General features: G+C 41.3%; 1 protein-coding gene across 2 annotated transcripts in view; it reads right to left on the bottom strand.

Moving 5' to 3' along the window:
• Window positions 1-20,683, bottom strand: part of SUPT3H (SPT3 homolog, SAGA and STAGA complex component) — a 242,448-nt gene that overhangs the window by 117,913 nt on the left and 103,852 nt on the right. For both annotated transcript variants that reach the window (XM_015859910.2, XM_015859909.3), the window contains exon 3: window positions 14,959-15,043. In XM_015859910.2, coding sequence (XP_015715396.1) covers window positions 14,959-15,043 — 85 coding nt within the window. The remainder of the gene's footprint in view (window positions 1-14,958; window positions 15,044-20,683) is intronic.

Raw genomic sequence — 20,683 nt, forward strand, 5'->3', positions numbered from 1 at the left:
GGTGACGCACTGGCACAGGTTGCCCAAGGAGGCTGTGGATGCCCCATCCCTGCAGGCATTCAAGGCCAGGCTGGATGTGGCTCTGGGCAGCCTGGGCTGCTGGTTGGTGACCCTGCACACAGCAGGGGGTTGGAGCTGGATGAGCACTGTGGGCCTTTGCGACACAGGCCATTCTGTGCTTCTATGAAATGTTGCACTTACAACTGTGATGCTATGAACTCAACGTGTGGAGAGGCAAGATCAGCCAGGGTAGCACAGACACAGAGTAGGCAGATTAAGTCCTTAGACAGGTGTCCAACCCGCTGGACAATTTCTGGCAATTCATTTAGCTCACTTTTCACACGTGAAGAGAAATGAGAGTGAAATTCTTTCAGGACTAGCAGGGGGATTAATCAGGTATTACTTCAAAAGTGCTTTGAAGACAACAGGTGCTGAGTAAAAAAGCTGAGCATTAGCAGGATGTCTAATAAAAATCATTAGTTACAAGGAGCAAGAATCAAAGGCGAAGGGAAGGGGCAAAGAAATCCAAGACATCTGGGGAGGAGAACTGGCGTAATAAAATGAAAACAAACCAAAACCGTGTTATTTGGCAATCCCAGATGCAAACCACTTGAAGTCCACACTTCTGGAGTTTATGTCATCGTTGAGCCACCACCTTACCACTCTGAGTAAACTGCAGCATGGAGCACTGCTATTGTAAAGCACAATGCACAGCTGTGCACAGCAGCTACTATACAAAACTCCTCCCCAACTAAGGCATGCCAATAATCAGGACACTGCTGGGTTTCCTTCTTTTCCCCAGAAATAATTACAATTCTCCATCACTCATAAGAGGGAATGCAGCAAATCAGATACATCTCAAGGCTGTAAGAACCTCTGCTAGATATGGAGAATGCAAATTTGCTGAATATTAAACCCCAAAAAAATGAGACACGCCTTTAAAATACTTTATATCGCCCTCCATAAAACCCACAAACTCTCTCATTAATGGTTATGGTATGATTAATGTTTGTACTGGGCCATTTTAATTAGTTAAACAATTCAGGGTTCTACCTTAAAAAGTAGCTTTGTGAAACTGCAGTAGTTGCAGAATATTTTACTCCTGGGCTTGATAAAACACTAAACCAGAAACTGCTTTAAAATAACTGCCTGCCACAGCACTTTTAGCCAACTTTTGCACCTGGTGCTGAGAGAAAAAGCCAAGTGAACTTTCACTCACTTGTTGCACGTCAGCTTCAATGCGATGCCTTTCTTCTGTTGTGTTTGGGTTTCTAACTGGAAGAGACAAGTAAGCTAAACCAGCAGCCAATCAATTCGGAAATTCTAAGAATGCAATAAAATTTGATACCAATAAATCTTTTCTTTTAACAGCCAGAAGAGATTAACAAAGTTATTCGAAATCGTATCCCCTTCTGTTATTTCAGAAGGATGATTACCTGACAATCCCACTGAATCAAACAGCAAAATTAAAAGAGACATAATTAAGCTTGTATATACATAGGAACAGGATACGCATTTATGCATATCCCTAGTAGGTCCTCCATTATTTATTAGCCTTGGTGTATTTTTCTTCCTCTTACAATAAAAGTTATTACACCTTTGGATTGTCAAATAAAAACCCAATTGGCTGAGACGTAGACCATCAATACAAATAACTGCACAGCTTCCCCCTCTGCTACAACTAGTCAACTTCTTTCAGCTCTGCCATTTATTTATTTAGTGACACTGGGAAAATCCACTTAGTCCTTTTTGTACTTTAGATTCACATTGGAAAAGCAATCTGCCTTCTTTTTACTGATCTGGAATTACGATAGCAGAATGTGAGATGAAAATGGCAAGCAACGTGAAAACATGTATAAAAATTAGAGATCAGGAAAAATGTAATTACTGAGCATTGTAAGAATGGTTGCTGGAAGTAGTAACTTGTGAATGGATTGCGTTTGATATACTCCGTTAGTCCATGTGTCACTGTACTAGTATTCACTATTAATTCCACTCGGTACATGTAAGCAATATATACATGTATAAATGTTTGCATGTAGGTGACAGCGCAAAGATGCATGAGTTCAGATCTGCACATGTAAGATGGTGCACACAGGTGAAACTTTTGTCACAAGACTTCGCAATTTCCCATGAATTCCTGACTGGGATGTAGAAACTGTCTCTTCTTTTTCTTCTTACTTATGCATTTCATGGTCACACCAATGGCAGTGTTCCACCTGATTCATCGTTATCCACCTCCTTTATCTGGCCTCATTGCAGACTCAAATTGGGAACAACTTGTCTGCTAATTATCACTCCATTTCTTGACTGCCTTCCTGTCATCGGTACCTAACGCTATGCAAACCTGCTTCCCAAAGTGACTCTCCAATCCACTCAGAAAGCTCCAGTGCACCAATGCTGGTTTTCCTTTCAAACCTATCTTTCATGACACATTCCCACTCTCTTGCCATTGAGAGGAGGTCATGGGATCTTCTTCCAGACTCCATCCATGACAGATTTGTTTCCATCTTTATCCCACTTCTGAGTGGAATCCTCTTTGATGAACCTCAGCCTTCCCATTCCTCATTTGCAATTGTACTTTGCTCTTTTAGCTCCTTTTTTCTGCTACAACAGATAATATATGCATTCCCACACAGTTGCACCTAGTTTTCCTTCCTGAACACCTTTTCTTGTCATAAATCCTGGCCTTTTTCCCAACTCTGACCCACCACAGTACATACATCATGCGCTGCCTACTTAGTTTTCCATTTTTCATTGCTCTCTGGCATTTTTGCTCACAGTGTACAGATGTCCTCAGTCTACGCTTTCTTTTAAAGAACCCATATCTCACTGCAACCTGTCTCTCCAAATCTTTTCCCATTTGCTTCCCTCTCTTCATCTGCAAAAAATAAACCAACAAAAAACGTAGAACATGCAGTTTTCAGCTAACACACAGACTTCCCTTCTTTTAAATCTCTCTTGGATCAGCTCCAACCTGACTTTTCATAAATCCCCTCTCCTGAAGCTATTCATAATGGGACACTATGTGCCTCTTCCTGGACAGAGATCTGGGCTTTCACTATGTCTTTATTTTCTCTGAGTTTTCCACTGCTTTTGACACTGTTATCCTCTCTTTTATACACCAGAGATTTTTCAGTTATCTTCCGATGCTTTGGAATGATTCATGAGTTTTGTCACGGAGGGGCATCTGTAAAAGTGGACTCCTGTCTGGCACACTGAGGTGGTTCATATGAATGTGAATTACTGACAGCCAACTTCTCAGCACAGAATCATAGACACACAGAATGCCTTGGGTTGGAAGGGACCTCAAGGATCATGAAGCTCCAACCCCGCTGCTGCAGGGCAGGGCCACCAACCTCCACATATAATACTAGACAAGGCTGCCCAGAGCCCCATCCAACCTGGCCTTGAACACCTCCAGGGATGGACATTTTCTAATACACCATTTGCACACAGAGAAGTACAAACCCCGTACCAAACATATAAGAAAATGAACAGCCCGACTCGTGAGATTGCACACTGACATTTAAAGGAAGAGTGCATGAAAGCAGTGATTTTGGAACACTTCTCTATGCCATAGAGACTATTACATGGAGTACAGTGTATTTAAAAGCAGTATGCAAATAACTGAGAGGAACAGGACTGACTAGAGGGAATCAAGCTGCGGCAGAGGAGATTCAGGCTGGACATTAGGAAACATTACTTCTCAGAAAGGGTGGTCAGGCACTGGAATGGACTGCCCAGAGATGGTGGAGTTACGGACTCTGAGGGTGTTCAAGGAGTGATTGGATGTTGTTGGACATGGTTTAGTGGAAGCTATTGGTAATAGGTGAATGGTTGGAGTGGATGATCTTTAAGGTCTGTTCCAACCTTGGTGATTCTATGATTCTATGACTGCAAAGTATCAAGATCATGCTGAGAAGATCATTCCTATATGAACTGGTACAAAGCTTCCAATTTTTTTTCTCACATTTACTTCCTTTAAGCCTTCCTGTGATCAAGCCACTTATTCCTTCACCTCATGCATAACACCAATTATCTTTTCTTAATTTTCAGTGTTAACAGGACAAGAATCTAAAGATTATGTAGTTGATGGGTCTGGAAGGAAGAAGCCATCTCTGGAGGGAAAACAGTGGAGTCTGGTTAATGAAGCTCACCAAAGCTTATAAAAAGAGAACATTTTCATGGCCACATTCAGACCCACTTGGAAACTGGGTGAGAATTGAGTTTCCTCAGAAGGAAATCATTGGCTGGGTGAGTGTTCAGTGCACTGCCACTGCTGCCTGCTTTTTGGACAAGGCAAGGCAGAGCATGTAAGGAAGGACACTTAAAACACAGACGTGTCAGTGAAGAAAGATGGCTTTTGGATTCACTTGCAAGAAAAGTCACGGGGAATTAAACCACAACAGTTAAAACTTAGGGTAATCTTACTATACATTTTCTCCACCATTTTTCATTTTTCTGTAGAAGCCATCAATAAAACATGAACATTCATTCATGTTTTTAGATGTAGCTACACACAATCCTTAAGCAGCTACTTTACACGATGAAAAAACTTCAATAACATCATTGGTATGAGAGCAGGAGCATCAATTTGACTCTGTCTGATGTTGTCTTCATCAGGATTGGTCTCAACCCATACTCTGATTACTGCAGTTATTTTCACGGCTGAGATAAGACAAGATTGTTTGTGCGGGTTTTGTGTATAATTTAATCTCCGTCCACTCAAGGACTGTGCTGCCATCAACACTCCTATCAGGTTGAACTCGTGGCTTCCAAATAAAAGGAGACAGAAATAAAAAGCACTTGACATCCCCCACAACTCAATAAATACTGATCTAAGTGTTTCTGCTGTTATCACTGTTTTTGTTGGCCAGTGACACAGAACAAAAGAGCTCTACCTGCCAAAAAGAAAGGCCTTTAACATTACAAAAACAAATCCTGCAGCACTTCAAGAAGTAAAACAGCTTCTGCCAAGTTCTTCCAATAGTGGGGAACTATTCGTATTTCCCAAAGTAATTTTTTCTTTTCTTCATGGTAACACCTTTGATGTCAGTTGTTTTCTTGTTAAGAAGAACAGAAATGTCCGTTTTGCACAGTGGTGTTGAACTTCAGTATTGGCAGTTATCTATTAATAACAAAGTGCACTATTAGAAAACTCAAGAGCTCTGAACACTAGGTGTCAGTGTAAGAAATGGAAAAATATCAAAAACCTGTTGTTTCCAATCAGGTGGATTAGCTAAGAAACCAGAACCAGCTGTGACCACATTTCCCTGTAACTGCATAACACTGTTAACAAGCCAATCTCCCTAAAAAAAAAGTTATTCTGAAACTATCAGGTTTGCTTGAAATTAGACAAGGTGATCTAAAAACTACAACAAATTTGCTCTGTTAAACACTCTGAGATGACCTTTAAGTTTTACGAGACACTTAGAGACCACGTAGAATTTAATGGTACTCTTTTTTCTTTCCCACAGATATCCATAAATCAGTTTGTGCCATTCACAACTTCAAGTTCTGTTGGATAGAGTCAATGAAGAACAAGGAATACGGCCAGAGTTCAAAGTCATAAAGGTGATAAGAGTCATAAAAGTCACTTACTATCCAGATTTTACATGGATGGCAGAATGGTAGAGCTACATTGGGAGAGGAAGAGCCACATTGTAGATGCATTCACCTACCTCCCAGAATCATAGAACGGCCTGTGTCACAAAGGCCCACAGTGCTCATCCAGCTCCAACCCCCTGCTGTGTGCAGGGTCACCAACCAGCAGCCCAGGCTGCCCAGAGCCACATCCAGCCTGGCCTTGAATGCCTGCAGGGATGGGGCATCCACAGCCTCCTTGGGCAACCTGTGCCAGTGCGTCACCACCCTCTCCTCTAACGTGGAATTTAATTTCTAATGATTACTTTAGGTGCAGATAGACCATTTTTGTCTCTGTTCGGATGAATCCACTCAGCATCTCCAAGGAAAAGCAGAAGGAATGTCACCATCACATTATTTGGATAAACATGTGAAATAAAAATGGTAAAACCAGTAACAAAACCCTGCTGCTTATTTGACTCTGAAGCTGCTTTCAAAGATGTGCAGATGCTTTTCAGAGTTGATGCCCATCTTCCTCATAAAACACACGTGTATTCAAACCACTGACAGCTTTCACTTTGCACTTAGTTCCCACCATGTCTAACAAATCGAAGTACAAGATGAGGTGGGTCTTTTTACATGTATGGATTTTACATGTGCTCATTTAATATTCATTTTTATCATTCAAACAAGAAAAAGGAAGAAAGAATATCTGACTTCTGAAATTTGGGATGGACAGAGAAATCGTTCCTTTGTTCCAGTCTCGAAACAGTCAAATAATTTCAGGTACTTTTAGTCACTGCAACCGGGGGCATCAGAATAAGGAACTGATCCACCCCAGACACAGAGCATCTCACGTGGAATATCTCAGCTCATCCAAGATTATGTCAGCCATCAATCTGTACTATATTCATAATACTATATATAAAAACTAATCGGAGGATGTATTTTGGAAGCAGCCTGGGATCAGCTTATCAAGTTATTCCTAAAAGCTTTAGCAGCCAAGGTAATTGAGTGCCTGTACATTTAGGAATGCAATTGATTCTGAAGACCTATGAGTGATGCTTCCTAGAGATTTAATTCTTCTTGCTCAACAGCCAGAATAGGAATCTGCGTTAGAGGCAGAAATGCAGGCCTGCATCTGTGTGTCTGTTCTTTAACTACAATCCAAGATGAGACAGAGAAAACTGGGAGACACCAGGATTGGAACTGCCTGCACTACCTTCGTTCTTTTTATATTAGATGTGCTTCAAAATGGTCTTTAACCACTAATCACATTGCTTTTTCTATTCAATCCATTCAACAGTTTGATGTTTTTCTTACTACTGAACATGGGGCTACATTTATGTGGATATCATCATTCATTTTCCTCTGTGCTTTTGCTTCCATTTTTCTCTAGTGTTCCTGGTATTATTATCTTTCCCAAATGAAAATTAATCTTCCCAGCTCCTGAGTGAAAAACAGAAGTATTTTCCATATTTTAATAATAATATCAATGCTCAAAAGAAACCATCTTTTTACTCCCTGAAATCCACTTTTTCATTTACCATGCATATACATCATCCTCTGAAACAAATTAGGCAAGACGACCGTACAACACAGGACCAGAACAGGTGCATCATGTGCTTCAGACAGGCGGCTTTGTAGAAAAAATACTTTTCAGTCATAAAAAGAGCTAATTAAAGATGGTTGAGACTACCTTAAGAGCACCTTGCACATCAATATGAACTAAAAGCTAAAACACAAATGTTACCTATTTAAATATTACTTTTTAAAATCAATTATCAGCTTAGTTTTCTTGAAAGGGAATGTTGGCTTCTGGATGAGGAGCTACGAGATATGGTTTGATGGCTTGTGGTAGCAATGGTAATGGAAGGACAGTTGGACTATAAGATCTTGTAGGTCCTTTCCAACCTTGTGATTCTATGACTTTATGTAGGGGGAAAAATAATTAAATAATAATTCTGAGGTCATTGAGATCTGCCCTCATGCTATGAGCTTCACACTATGAGCTTCATCCCACAGCACATGTTGACTCTGCACAAAGACCCGTGGGAAAGAAAACACTTGACCAAGGAAGTGCTTCCACATCCTAAGAGAACACATAGAAAAGTGCATAAACTCAGTCTGGGAGACCTGAACTGCTTCTGGCTGTACATTTGTTCTTCAGGCACAAGGAAGACCTCCGTTCAAAAGCATGCTTACTGTGTCTTTGGTGCTAAGCAGTTCTTGCTGCATTGATAAACTGGATCATGTTGGCCTTTCTAAACCAAAGGTTTCCTTCCCCAGTGAAAGACACACTGCTGCAGAGCCTGTCTGGTACAAGAGTTCCAGCACGTGGCCTCTAGGATGGCAGCAGATCGACTGAGCCTATTCAGCTTTCTCACCTCATGTTACAATCGCAGGCTCAGGACTACAGGACCTGTTCTGTGCAAATCTCAGAAGAAATTTAAACACAAATCTTCTGCTTTGAAAACAATGACCGCAGCCAGTAATGTCAGAGATGCAGCTTACAACAGAAGGGGGTAAAAAACCCACCACCTCCTAGAAAGGCAAGAACATGATGTAAATGATGGCCACATTTATGCGTGTGTTACAACCAGCAGGTACTTAGTAGAGGCAAAGACCTTTCTCTTTTCCATTGCACACGAGAAGTGCTACCAAAGGATCCAATTGTATTATAGACTTGTTTTGCAGTTCAATTCCTTCCAGGGCAGGTGTGCCACGTGTTAGCTGCCAACTACGTACATCGTTTAATTGACTCTACAGTAGGAGCAGAATGGATGGCGGAAGGATTTTTCCCAGATGGTTTTGGTGAACTCCTTTATCCCATTCATGTAAACACAGCGCGTGTTCCGGTTTGCTGAGTTGTATATACACCCTACACCCAGTACAAAGTCTGAATGTTTAGTTAGCCAGAAGATTGTTTCCATCCTGTGATTCATTAGGTCCCTGCGGTGCCCTCAACTTCCTTTATTTTGTACAATCACAAATTATATTAGTTTGTCTTATTTTGATAACCCCTCTAATTAATGTCCTGCACAGGAAACTTTATTACTGTTTTAAAACAGACTCATAAAACAAGGGCTTTTCCCCCTACTGGGGTGGCATAAGTGACAGTTGCATATAACTTTGTGCTCAGGAGTGAGCAGTGCTGCACGCTGCTTATTTATACCAGTAGGCAATTTCTGTTAATGAACGCGCTGGTTGCAGTTCTTTCTTTTGCAAAAGGAATGTCAGAAATCCTACAACTGTGCGGATAAGGTTACGAGTGGAGCAGCTCAAAAATGCAGCAAACAAACCCGAAACTGAACGACGTGAGAGCAGCGTGAAGGCTGCATGCGTTAAACTCCAGTTTGTGAATGAATGACGAGTGGAATGGATTTGGCTTTTAGTAAAGGTTATAGGAGTAGGATGGAAAGAACCAACAACCATATGCCATGCTTCCCCCACTACTAGCGCCTTTCTCTCTGAACATGCAAGTGAGAGTGAGCTGTCCTTCCTCTTCATTTCTTTTCCAACTGCAATAAAACGATTAAGAGCTGCAGGAATGAAGCTGGAAAGCAAAACCAGCTCATCACATTTGTGCAGAAAATGTTCGGCCCTTTTTAAACAGAACATTCACAGCACTCGCGCTGAAGTACTTTGCGTTTCATACCAATAAACCTGTCCTTACAGCTGTCTCTGCATTTTCATCATTCCTTTTTACAGCTGTGCCAAATGACTACCCAATCACTTAAGTCCTTACAATAAAAAGCAACGTGATGCACAGTTCTTACTTCTAAGGATGTGAGGAACTGCTGAATCTCTGCAGCTCACTGCAGGCATCCTACCCGTGAATTACTGATGTAGGCTTAAAACCTCTCAGTCTTCCAGCACAGATTATTCACTCATGAACCTGTGTTCTGTGAGATCAAAGGACTGATTCTCAGTCAAGTGTACTGTCTATGTAAAAGCTAATTATTTTCCAATTGCAATAAATCAGAAGAAAATAGAAATGTCAGCATGCAGTGTTCGTAGATGAAGATATGAGGTGTGGAAGTTAAATCAAACTAAGAAGGAAGCAAGTGTGGAATGTTAGTAACTATTACATAGCAGCACAAGTTACATGAAATCAAAGTTCTGTCATACGAAGACAAAGGCAAATGATATAGAAGGGGGGGTGGAGGGGCGGGGGAGGTGAAGCGACCAACAAAACCAGATACCGTGTTCAACATGATTTGTGCTATTGAAGTTCCTTTAAGTTGCCACTATCGCATTCTAAAAAGCCAAGTGGGTTTGACTTAAATCATTTGACATCAATTGAAGAGATCAGAATCTATCTTCCAGCAGACACACTTCAGCTGACAGGGAGTAAACCACAGCTCCATTAACATGAATTCTGTCATTCATGACAGCCTCAGTGATGACTTATCACAGTTTACAAAGAATTCCAGTGGAGAAAACGTCTAAAGGAAGTAGTCCAGGGCTGCTGCAATGTGCTGTGGCAGTCTTTCACAGCTAGATAAGGTTACTTACCAGTACTTGGGGACTTTTGATCTTGGCTGTTTATGAGCACATTTATATTTTTGGTGTGCATATGTTCAATTTTTCATGTCCCCTTGCTGAACTCTTTGTTACCATTAAAATGCCTTTCAGTGGGGAAAACCAAACCCATGCCCTTCTCAGACATTATTCAGTATTTCAGAAAACAAAATAGGTAAACCTGAAGTTTAGATGTGGAGCTAACCTGAATTCTCTAAAAGCAAGTATCTGTACTACCATTACCACATTCTGCATCCGCCCTGACACAGAACCACTGATCACAACCCTTTGGCTGCACCCCGCCAACCGATTCCTAATCCATTGAACAGTCCACCCTTCAAATCCAGACCTCTTCAATTTAGAGAGCAGGATGTGGTGGGGTACCATGTCAAAAGCTTTGCAGAAGTCCAAGTAGATGACACCCACTGCCCTTCCCCTGTCCATCAAAGCTGTCACTCCATCATAGAAGGCCACAAGATTGGCCTTCCTAAATATCTGAACAGATATCAGTAGATCATTACAAGAGATGATGCTTTGAAACCTGTATGTCATGGAACTCAAAACCACAAAACCTATCTGCTTGTCCTATGCACCTCCCATTTCTGACGGGCTGCTCCAGCACTGCTGTATCCTCCTGACCATCTATGTGCATCTGACAGTTTGCACAACTTCTTCCCTATAGCCCCAATGACTCAGCCTCAAGTTATGCCAGGGGAGATTTGGGCTGGATGTTAGGAAACACTTGTTTTCTAAAAGAGTGGTCAGGTGCTGGAATGGGCTGCCCAGGGAGGTGGTGGAGTAGCCATCCCTGGAGATGTGATACTGAAGGATGTGGTTTGGTGGGAAATATTGGTAGTAGGTGGACAGTCGGACTTGATGACCTTAGAGGTCTTTTCCAACCTTGGTGATTCTAGGATTCTATGAGTGTTTCTGCATCGTCCCAAGGCAGGAGGTGAATGGGCAGACCCCAGCAGGTTGTGCAGGTGACCCTACCACGCCTTTTCATGGACCAGCTGGCACTTTTCATGGAATGCAGCATTTGGGCATGAAAATAATCACAGATGTGAAAGAAGCCTAAAGAGAGTCAATTAACTTTGGAAGTAGAAAATGTAGTCAAGAATAAAAGCCAGTAGAAGGCATCTCCTCGTCTCCAACTTAATGACAGGCGAAGGCAGAGAACTGAGACAAACATAGAATAACCCATGGGAACTGGAAGGGATCCATGAGGATCACCGAGTCCAACCACTTCACAAAGCACCACCCCAACTCCGGACTCCATAGGTTAACATACTGCCCTCACCATTGCTCCATCCAACTGTTCTGTCCACAGTTTTCTGGTTTCACTGGCACTTGTTCCATATGGCTCATACTAACGCACCCTTAATGAGGAATTCTTATGAATTATTATTATTTTTTAATGCAACTATACCACAACCAGAAAGACAATACAATGTGCAATCTTCGTGCAAAGAAATTACAAATTACACTTCTAACTTCAATCTAGACAGGCAGATTTGCACCAAAGTACCTGCTTCAGATGCAGAGCTAAAGCAGGTGCCTGGAAATAAAAAGTTGATGAGCTCCATACTGAATTTTGTTACTGAACATTCAGTGTGTGCTGGCTGTAACGCAAGAAACAGCTCAAAGAAGCCTTGCTCCACTCTGAACAGTACCGTAATGGCTGGTCCCCTGCTGATTAACATCATTTTGAATTCTCTGTTGGAATATTTTTTTTTGCAGGTACAATTTTCTTTGCAACCACTTTCTTCTACTTGTTCTGACCCACAAGGGACATTCTAACTTTGATTGGAACTCCAGTCTCAGTTCACATAATTGAATGCAGTTTAAGAGTTGATACTAAGGCATCAACAAATACATACAGGTCAGTTACAGAACAAATACCATCAGTCAACAATCAACTTGGTTTCAAACAAACTTACATTTGTTGTGCTCTTTTAATAAACGATGCTTGAAAAGAATATGTACAGAGCTTTTTTTTTTTTTTTACACTGCTTGATATGCAAGTATGCACTTTCCTAATTAAAACATATGAAAAAAGAAAATCAAGCTCCTTTCAGTATTCTAACTGACACAAATCAGATGTAACTCAGCTCCCAATGTTTACGACTATCTCCTTGATACTCAAAGCCCAGACAGCCACCACAGGGTCCCTTTACTAGACTGTTGAGGAAATAAATTCCTCAGGAGGTGATTCATCTCATCAAATGCAGAAACTAATTTTAGGGTGATGTGAATCACTCTCTGGAGATGCTCATTTCCTTCTACACGTTGCTATATACTTCTAGCACAATTTAACTTAATATAAAGCAGTGCACAACTTATTACATATAGTCTGAAACATAAAAAGATTGCTCATAAAATGTGATGCAGACTAAAATAAGACTGCTTTTAAGGATTTGACTTGTTAGTGCAGTCATCTGCTGTAGCAGCCAGACCTCATAAAGTATACATTGGGTTGATATGGTGACCGTATAAGTCTGTCCAAATCAGACCCTGATTTAATAGAGTTCAGATCAAATTTGAAAATAGGAAGCTGGAACTATAAACCTCAGAGATATCAGAAGTCAACCAATCAAAGGTAATCAAGCTGGCAACTTATTTTTGAATTCAGAAGCTCAAATCTGGACTTAATCAACAAGTATGTGCACTTCTTACAACTGTCTACAAAGAAAGATGTGTGCGATGTGCCAGCCCTACTTCAGGCATAAAAGGAATTCCTACAGTTAAGCCTTACACGTGACAAAAAGGACATGAATTTTAAGAGGAAATTCTTAAATTACATAATAAGAACTATGTAGTCCATTAACACAAATGGTATGACAAAATCTATGTAGTAAGCAGTACATTTCCAGGCAGTTCCAGTTACAAGACCAGTTTTCCTCTCGTGCTGCATATATCCACATGAGCATCTACCTCTAAATTGAAAACTCACTGCAAGTACATACTAACATCCCAGCAACGACGTGCAGTTGTAAAGGATGTTGAACGTGCAAAGATCCCAATCAGAAACCCAGAGCATGTAAAAAGCCCATGATTGAAGAGTTCCGGCATGCCAATGTCAGAGGTCAAAACAATGAGCTATTAAAGATACTTTCACTTCCTCAGAAATAAAGTGCTGTCTTGGGGTCGGAGGTGAAAGGTTAGAAAAGCTGTTTATCTGCCGCTCTGTTCCCATTCTTCCTTCTGTCAGGAAATCCTACATGCTCCTACACCCCGCTCAGGGTTTTCCAGGGGTCACAGACTCCCGACACAAATGCCCAGCATTGATTTAAGCGCAAAGACCACTTGGCTACAGGTTGTACTTTCTCAAAAAACACACATTTTGCCATAAAGATCTGCTAAGCTTGGGCGGAAGGCAAAAGCACAGATGCTTCACCACATTATTGCTTAAGGAAGAGTGAATCCAGAGCCATCAGTTTTCATAATCCAAGTTATTATACAGTTATTATAGCTAGAACAAAATATATATATATATAAATATATGGCCTGGAGCAGCATGTTTAACCAGTGGGAAACATATGGAGAGGGAGAAGAGGTTGTTCCATCTCCCAGAGCCTAATAAGAAGCACAGTAAGCTAAGGAGCCTCAGCAAAAGGTGCTGGGTGATGCAGGGGAGGGGATACACGCTGAAGAGCTTGAGGTATGAATTCAGAACAGATACCCAGGGCTGAAAGGGTCCTGGATGTGGTCAGTGTCATGCAGGAACACCTGCTGGGTTAAGTGCAAAGCTGAAGGAAAGAACCCACCTGCAGGCAATGGGAGGGCAGGGGAGGCTTAGTTATCATCACTTCTCTGTGGTCTGCCCCATTCTGAATCGTCTCCATTTACAAAAGTCTATTCATCTTGTTAGTGTTGTTACCAAACCCACCTCAAAATTCAGAAAAACCTTTGGATTCCTGAAGGGGCTCATTAAAAAGCAGAAGATCCATGAAGAAGATCTAGGAGCTCACAGCTCAGTGCTTTAGCTAATCTAAGGAATAGCCATAAACCAATATTTGTTACCATAATTTAGTATTATTCGTACATATTAGTTCCATAAAGTGTGCATCCCCACACGTACGTATTGGTGATTGCAGATGAAGAGCCACTCCATGAGGAGAAGCACAACACTTTACGTGTCCCGAGGCACAGGTGGCAGAAAGGACTATACCTTCCAGTACCCAATGCCAGGTGGCAAACGCATACTGCTGTGTCAAACATCAGCACTAGCCTACCCATAAATGTTTGTGAAATAAAAGCTACGGTGAGGTTCTGATTTTAGAACCACCTCTGCAATATTCAAAACCACCTCTTTTTTTTTTCCTCCACAATTTCTTTTTTCAGTAATTTCTGATTATTTATACAACACTTCCACTGGCTTTCAGTGAAGGAAAATATTTACTACTTCCAAATAATTTTTGACAGAAAGCAAAACACTGAACAGTAAAAATATTTAAACAGAAATATTAAGCAAATAATAACGCATTCACAACAAGGAATCAAACAGAAACATTCCCAATGAACTCTTCGGATGCTAAAAATGTTTTTTGTTTTAAGAGTTTAAGATTTTGAACGGACAAGAAATGCATCAGCATTATTCCCAGTGGTAGGTGGATTTTCATCTATCACACAAACACAACACATAACCATAACTGAGGTGTGTGCTACTGAAATGCAAGTCTAGCAGTAGCTTCTTCACATTACTGTGGGCAGAGCATCACTCACAGAGACTGCATTTTATTTGGTCCTAAAACCAGAACTATCTGTTATTAGGCATTTGATCATGAAAGCTCTATGCTTCTTATAGTAGTTTCAGAGCAGAGGCTGTTGTATTGGTTATGTTCTTACCAGATTTATCAGCTGAGTGTGGACGATGTCTTCCACCAAGATGGCAGACTCATGGAGCGGCCTGCGAGCATCTCCCAAGGAAAACCTGAAAGAAAGAAGTTTATTGCAAGGTTATGAAAAGGACTTAAAAAGAAACCGAGTAGGTGGTCTTGAGTGAAATAAAAAACATCTGAGTAAGAACAAGCTTAATGCACCTGTACACCATATGGAAATGGATCACTGAGTGCACTGCAAGAAATATAAATCTAGGTAATGTGATTGAAGGGACATATATAATAATGTATACTGAAGTTCATGGTGATATAAGCTGAAAACTGAGGAAAGTCCAGTTTGTAGGAACATCTTTAAAAAAAAGCAGTAGGCAAAGCTGTACAATGGGTCCACTCAGAGTATGCCAGAGGCTGTTAAAGGCTGACTTGCAAGACTGAATGACAGGAGACCAAGAGGAAATAACAGTATTAATTAATTAATGATTTGGATTGGGCGTACCCTCAGTATCTTTGCAGGTGGCACTGAGCTGGGGGAAAGCGTTGATCTGCCTGGGGGTAGGAAGGCCCTACAGAGGGATCTGGACAGGCTGGAATGCTGGGCTGAGGCCAGTAGGATGAGGTTCAACAAGACCAAGTGCTGGGTCCTGCACTTTGGCCACACAACATCAGGTAAAGCTACAGGCTTGGGGCTGAATGGCTGGAGGACTATGTGGAAGAAAAGGACCTGAGCAGTTTGCTCAGCTAACTTCCCACCTCCCAGGTGTGCAGCAGAGGGCTGGTGTGGAGCTCTGTATATCATAGCTTTCCTCACAGCTCAACCTGGCAATGAGAACAGCCCAGTGCAGGTCTGGTGTCTGTTCTGTGCCCTCCAGCAGTCTGCAATCAGCACAACACTGCTGAAATGCATTCATTCCAACAATGGAAGACTGAAGAAATCAAGGGTACTCGTGAAATCCAAGTCATCAGTCATTCCAAAGACTTGCTCTACTTCCCACCCATTCCAGCTAAATTATTTTTAAAACTTAAAGCTGTTAATTCCCAAGTGGTGGCAACTAAGCCTAACAAGGGCTCACTGAAAATACCTTACCATTCCACAAATATCAAAACAAAGAAAGCAATTCCTGCCTTACATCATTACAGCAGTGAAAGGCCACTCGCTGATTTCAGGTATTTCCTCCAGGCATTTCTAAAGAAACCCCTCTCTTTCTCCACCCAAAAATGAGCTTTTAAATTTAGAAAACTTGTGCAGGAAAATACACTCGCTATAACTGAGATGTTACAGGACAACCCAAAGAGTTTTCCTTTCTATTCTGCACAAGTGCACATGTACATGAATTATAACATCAGACCCTTCCTGAGACTGCAAGCACTGAAAGCACACCAGATCCTATTAAATATTTTATAAACTGCAAATACCTGTGTATTCTGTAGGAAATACATATAAAAATAGAATTATTTATTACCACATTACACTGGAATGTGTAATAATATGAAAAAAAAAACCTCCTTGGTTTAAAACAATTGCTCAGAAGTGATAAATCTTAAATATTTCATTGTTAAGTATGATGCAGAGCTTTTAGCAAAACTTAAAAAACAACCTTGAAATGGAATTTGCAGGTATTCACCCCAACAGAATGTGCCTGTATGTGGCTTGTTGGAAGTAGACCTGCATCATAGAATCACAGCATGGTTGGGCTGGAAGAGACCTCAAGGATCACGGAGCTCCAACCCCCCACCACAGGCAGGGCCATTAACCACCACATTGATACCAGCCCAGGCTGCCCAGGGCCCCATCCAACCTGGCCTTGAACAGCTCCAGGGACGGACGGGGCATCCACAGCCTCTCTGGGCAGCTGTTCCAGCACCTGACCAGTCCCATAGTAAAGAACTTCCCCCTGACATTCAATCTAAATCTTTCTTCCTTGAGCACAGTCCTACTCTGCAGGTTCTCAAACTCCTTTGAACAAAAAGTAACAAATCTAAGAAGTACGAGGTTGGTTGAGAGCTCTCTCATGTAAAAACTGCCACAACTCTTTTATTGTTTATTTTAACTTCTATTTCTAATTCATTTCAGTTCTCATAATGATGCTTCCAAGCTCGTCAGAGGCCCCAGTGTTCAATGCACTCAAAGCTCGTATGAAGTGTCACAGCACACTGTTGTGTCATACAGATACACACTTGGCACGTGCTAAGGTACAACATCTGCTCATGGCACAGAGACCTCTATGCAACAACCTCAAAATCCTGGGCAGTTACAGAAATAGATAAAGCACTTGCTTTGCCACATTTCTGGAGGCTTTAAAAGGCTGCAAAGTATGGAGCCCTGCTGCAGAAGGTCGATGTGGAGCTCCCCAGGTGGCCAGACCACCAGGAAAGTGGCTGTGGAGACAGAGCTGCGGTGACCTCCCATCCTCCACGGCCCTGCAATGCAATGCTGGCCAGAAAGGAAGTGCAGCCAGGGTGGCTGGGAGTGCACAGAGCTAGAATAAATACTTTCCTTTACTGGGGCTTCTATTGAGTTCATACCATAACAAAGCTGCCCCAACTCATGTGGAATTTACCACCTTGAATAAATTTGATGAATCGAGCCTAGGAAAAGCATGAAGGCAGTGAAGGAGACTGGTGGGAAATATGCATTTTGTTCTTTTCTAGAAATCCTGAACCACTTTTCCTCTTATGTTTCTATTTGACAGGAACTGCAGTGGCAGAGATGGTCCCCCTCAAGGCTTCAGCTTTACCATGGGGCTGAAAATCTCACCCAGGGCAAGGAGATATCTACTCTGTCTGCAACACAGAGGTATTTATTTACCACTGCCTGCTGTCCTGACTCATCATCACAGCTTCCCAGGAGTAGCCCAACTGCATTCCTTCCCACTGAGAAACTGATATTCCATAATACTTATTTTCCATCTATCATCCTGGGTCTGTTGGGCCCAGAGAGAGGAGGCTGAGGGGCAGCTCCTCAGGGAGGTGGAAGGTGTTCAGCTCAGGGTGAACCTCAAGATATAACCAGCCCAACACAGCCAGGGTGCCTCCATCACCAAGCCAGCACCCATCAACCAACCCAGCAGAATGCCATCAGGACGTAAGTGCTCACTACATGTAGATCTATATAGGAACAGGCTCCCAGGGGAGGTGTTTAAAACCTGTTTGGTTGTGGTGCTCAGAGCCATGACTTAGGGAGGGTTAGGGTAGGATGGTTGGGTTGTGGTTGGACCTGGTGACCTTTAAGGTCTTTTCCAACCTGAGCAATTCTATGATTCTATGATTCAAACTAGCTAGTTCACTGATACAAATGTAAAAACAGGCAAGGATTCCAGAGAATGACAGAGGGAAAACACACTACTAGACTTATTTGGACTGGATAATATCTGGGATTACGTCTCCTCAGTACTGCAAAAATACACAGTAATATTGTCAACTGTTTGACAGGAGTGCATCTGGAATACATAAGTACATGCCTAGTTTTCAGAGGTGCTGCATTGTGTAAACAAGTCTCTTCCTAAATATATCAGCTATTAGAGAGCTGATGGTTCAATAAGTTTTCTATAAAAATATTCCAAAAATAAGTTGTGTGTGCAGATATACATATATATATACAATTTAGCTGATTTGTTAACAGCGTTATGTTATTTTGCGTGCAAAGCTGACTAAATTGGCAGTGTTACTCCCTCTAGAACTCTATTCTCCTTTCTTCACACCTTGGGTAGCAATCCTATCTGTCTGAAGTGCTTAAAGCATCCCTACCCCAATACTCCCTTGTTTTCCTACTTCTATGAAGTCAAGAGAAATTCATCAAACTTATTAAAATGAATTGCCATCTATTTATTCAGCAAGTGGAGACATCTTCTCTTGTTTAAACACTGTAAGATTAACACTAAAAATCCAATTGCTGAATTTCTGAATTTCCCTAAGAGGAATTTAGCCCAATTACTGAAGGAAAATGCCCTTCCCAGAATTTGAATATGGCTTTGAGAACAGCAAGTGGAGGAAGAAACTGATTTGTAAACTACAAAGCGCATTCTGTTTTTCAGTATAAGATTAAACCCTGATGATGCCGCAGACATGGGGAAAAGCATAAACATCGAGAAGTATTACATAAGATCATTTAACAGTTCAAAAGGACGCAGTGCCACATAAAGGGATACAAGTTAGAAAAGGAACACCTAGAGAAAATTAGGAGGAAAACATCTGAAAACAAAAGTCCTTCGTAACGCTCTCAGACAGCGCTGGAAACACTGGAAGCTCAGCTCAGCAAGGAGCTGGGGGTCTCATGATGTTAAACATACACAGATCTTCACTACGTGACTTAAAAAGCTTTATAATGAGATGTGAGCACATTCTAAGACAGTTTGTCAGCTACATCTAACATGCAGCTGTTGGAGCTCCTTAAACAGAGACACTGAATGCCATATTCAGAGTCTGAAATAAGTTTCAGCGATGCTTGTAATTATTAACACTCTAAAAACAGTTAAAGAGTTTGTAATTAGCAATAATTTTGAGCTTATTGAAAGAAAAAGTATCAGTAATGAGTTGTGTTCACAGCATGTACTTCTCAATTACTTTGTTGGAAAGCAATACCCGAAAACATCAAGTGTCATTGAGGTGAGATCTCAACAAGGCAAGACCTTTCTAAGACCAATTTTCTTCACCTGAAAACTGAAGTATCTTCTTTACACCATGATTTTTTAAATTACAAGGTCTGACAGTGAGCAGGATTAATAATGCCTCACTGCTCACCTTATGAAAAGTCAGATTTTTCTCTTGGAAAGAGAAGTCCTGTCCTCAGCGACCCTACCATAAATCAAGTATAACATGAAACCCATGGGGAGTAAACTCCAGAGATACGAAAGACTCCCAGCTCCATGGGAGGACACTGTCTTGATTCAGAAACTTGTTTTGTTTAAGTGTGAACATTCGGAATCATGCACTTTATCTGAGATTGAAATTGTTTTAATTACTTTACTCTCTCTACAAGGGGCAGCTTTTCCTGATGCTTCTTTAAATAATCTATAATACACACAGTATTGATTGGTAACGCATGACGTCTCCTTCATAAATATATGCTGACAACTCTGAGTCATCTTCTTATATGAGTCTTCTTATGAGCTTATAGAGGGTCAGAAATGTTTTCCAGGATGACTTGTTCCATCAGATCCCCAGAAAAAAAACAAAAAACCAGTTAATGCTTGGTTACATAGGTGCATTTAAAAATCCTGTTTATTGAGGGAAGCAATTGGCTTCAGCCCGGTTTCCGTTATAGGACTGCAAGCACTTCCTAAGTGCTGAAAATCATCAGCTCGATCCCAACAGAAAGCTGTGGCAAGAACCCTTTTTAGTACCATTGTGTACTAATCAGAACACACCAAACCCTAACAGCGAAGCGTTTTGAACGTAAATTAATGTTACAAATCCCTACGACTGGCAAAGGAGAGAGATATAATTTATTCCAGTTGTATAACATAATACATTCCATTTGCTCATTCACAAAGGGTTTCAGTTTTTCAGGAAATAAATGAGACAACTGTCTTTCTAGACTGTGCCGACTGGACTGCGATCAGTCGTCTCTGCTAGGAAAATGTTCATCGCAACAATGCACCCAAACACAAATGGAATTTAAGGAAGCCAAGAGAGATGAATTTTCAGCCTGTTCTCATGAGGATGGGGTGAAAAAAATGATGAGGAGAGCAGGAAGTCAAAACATCGTTTCACTGTATATATATATGTTATAAGTG

Source organism: Coturnix japonica, chromosome 3, assembly GCF_054131305.1.
Source record: "Coturnix japonica strain WE chromosome 3, WE-NBRP24, whole genome shotgun sequence".
Lineage (NCBI taxonomy): Eukaryota > Metazoa > Chordata > Aves > Galliformes > Phasianidae > Coturnix > Coturnix japonica.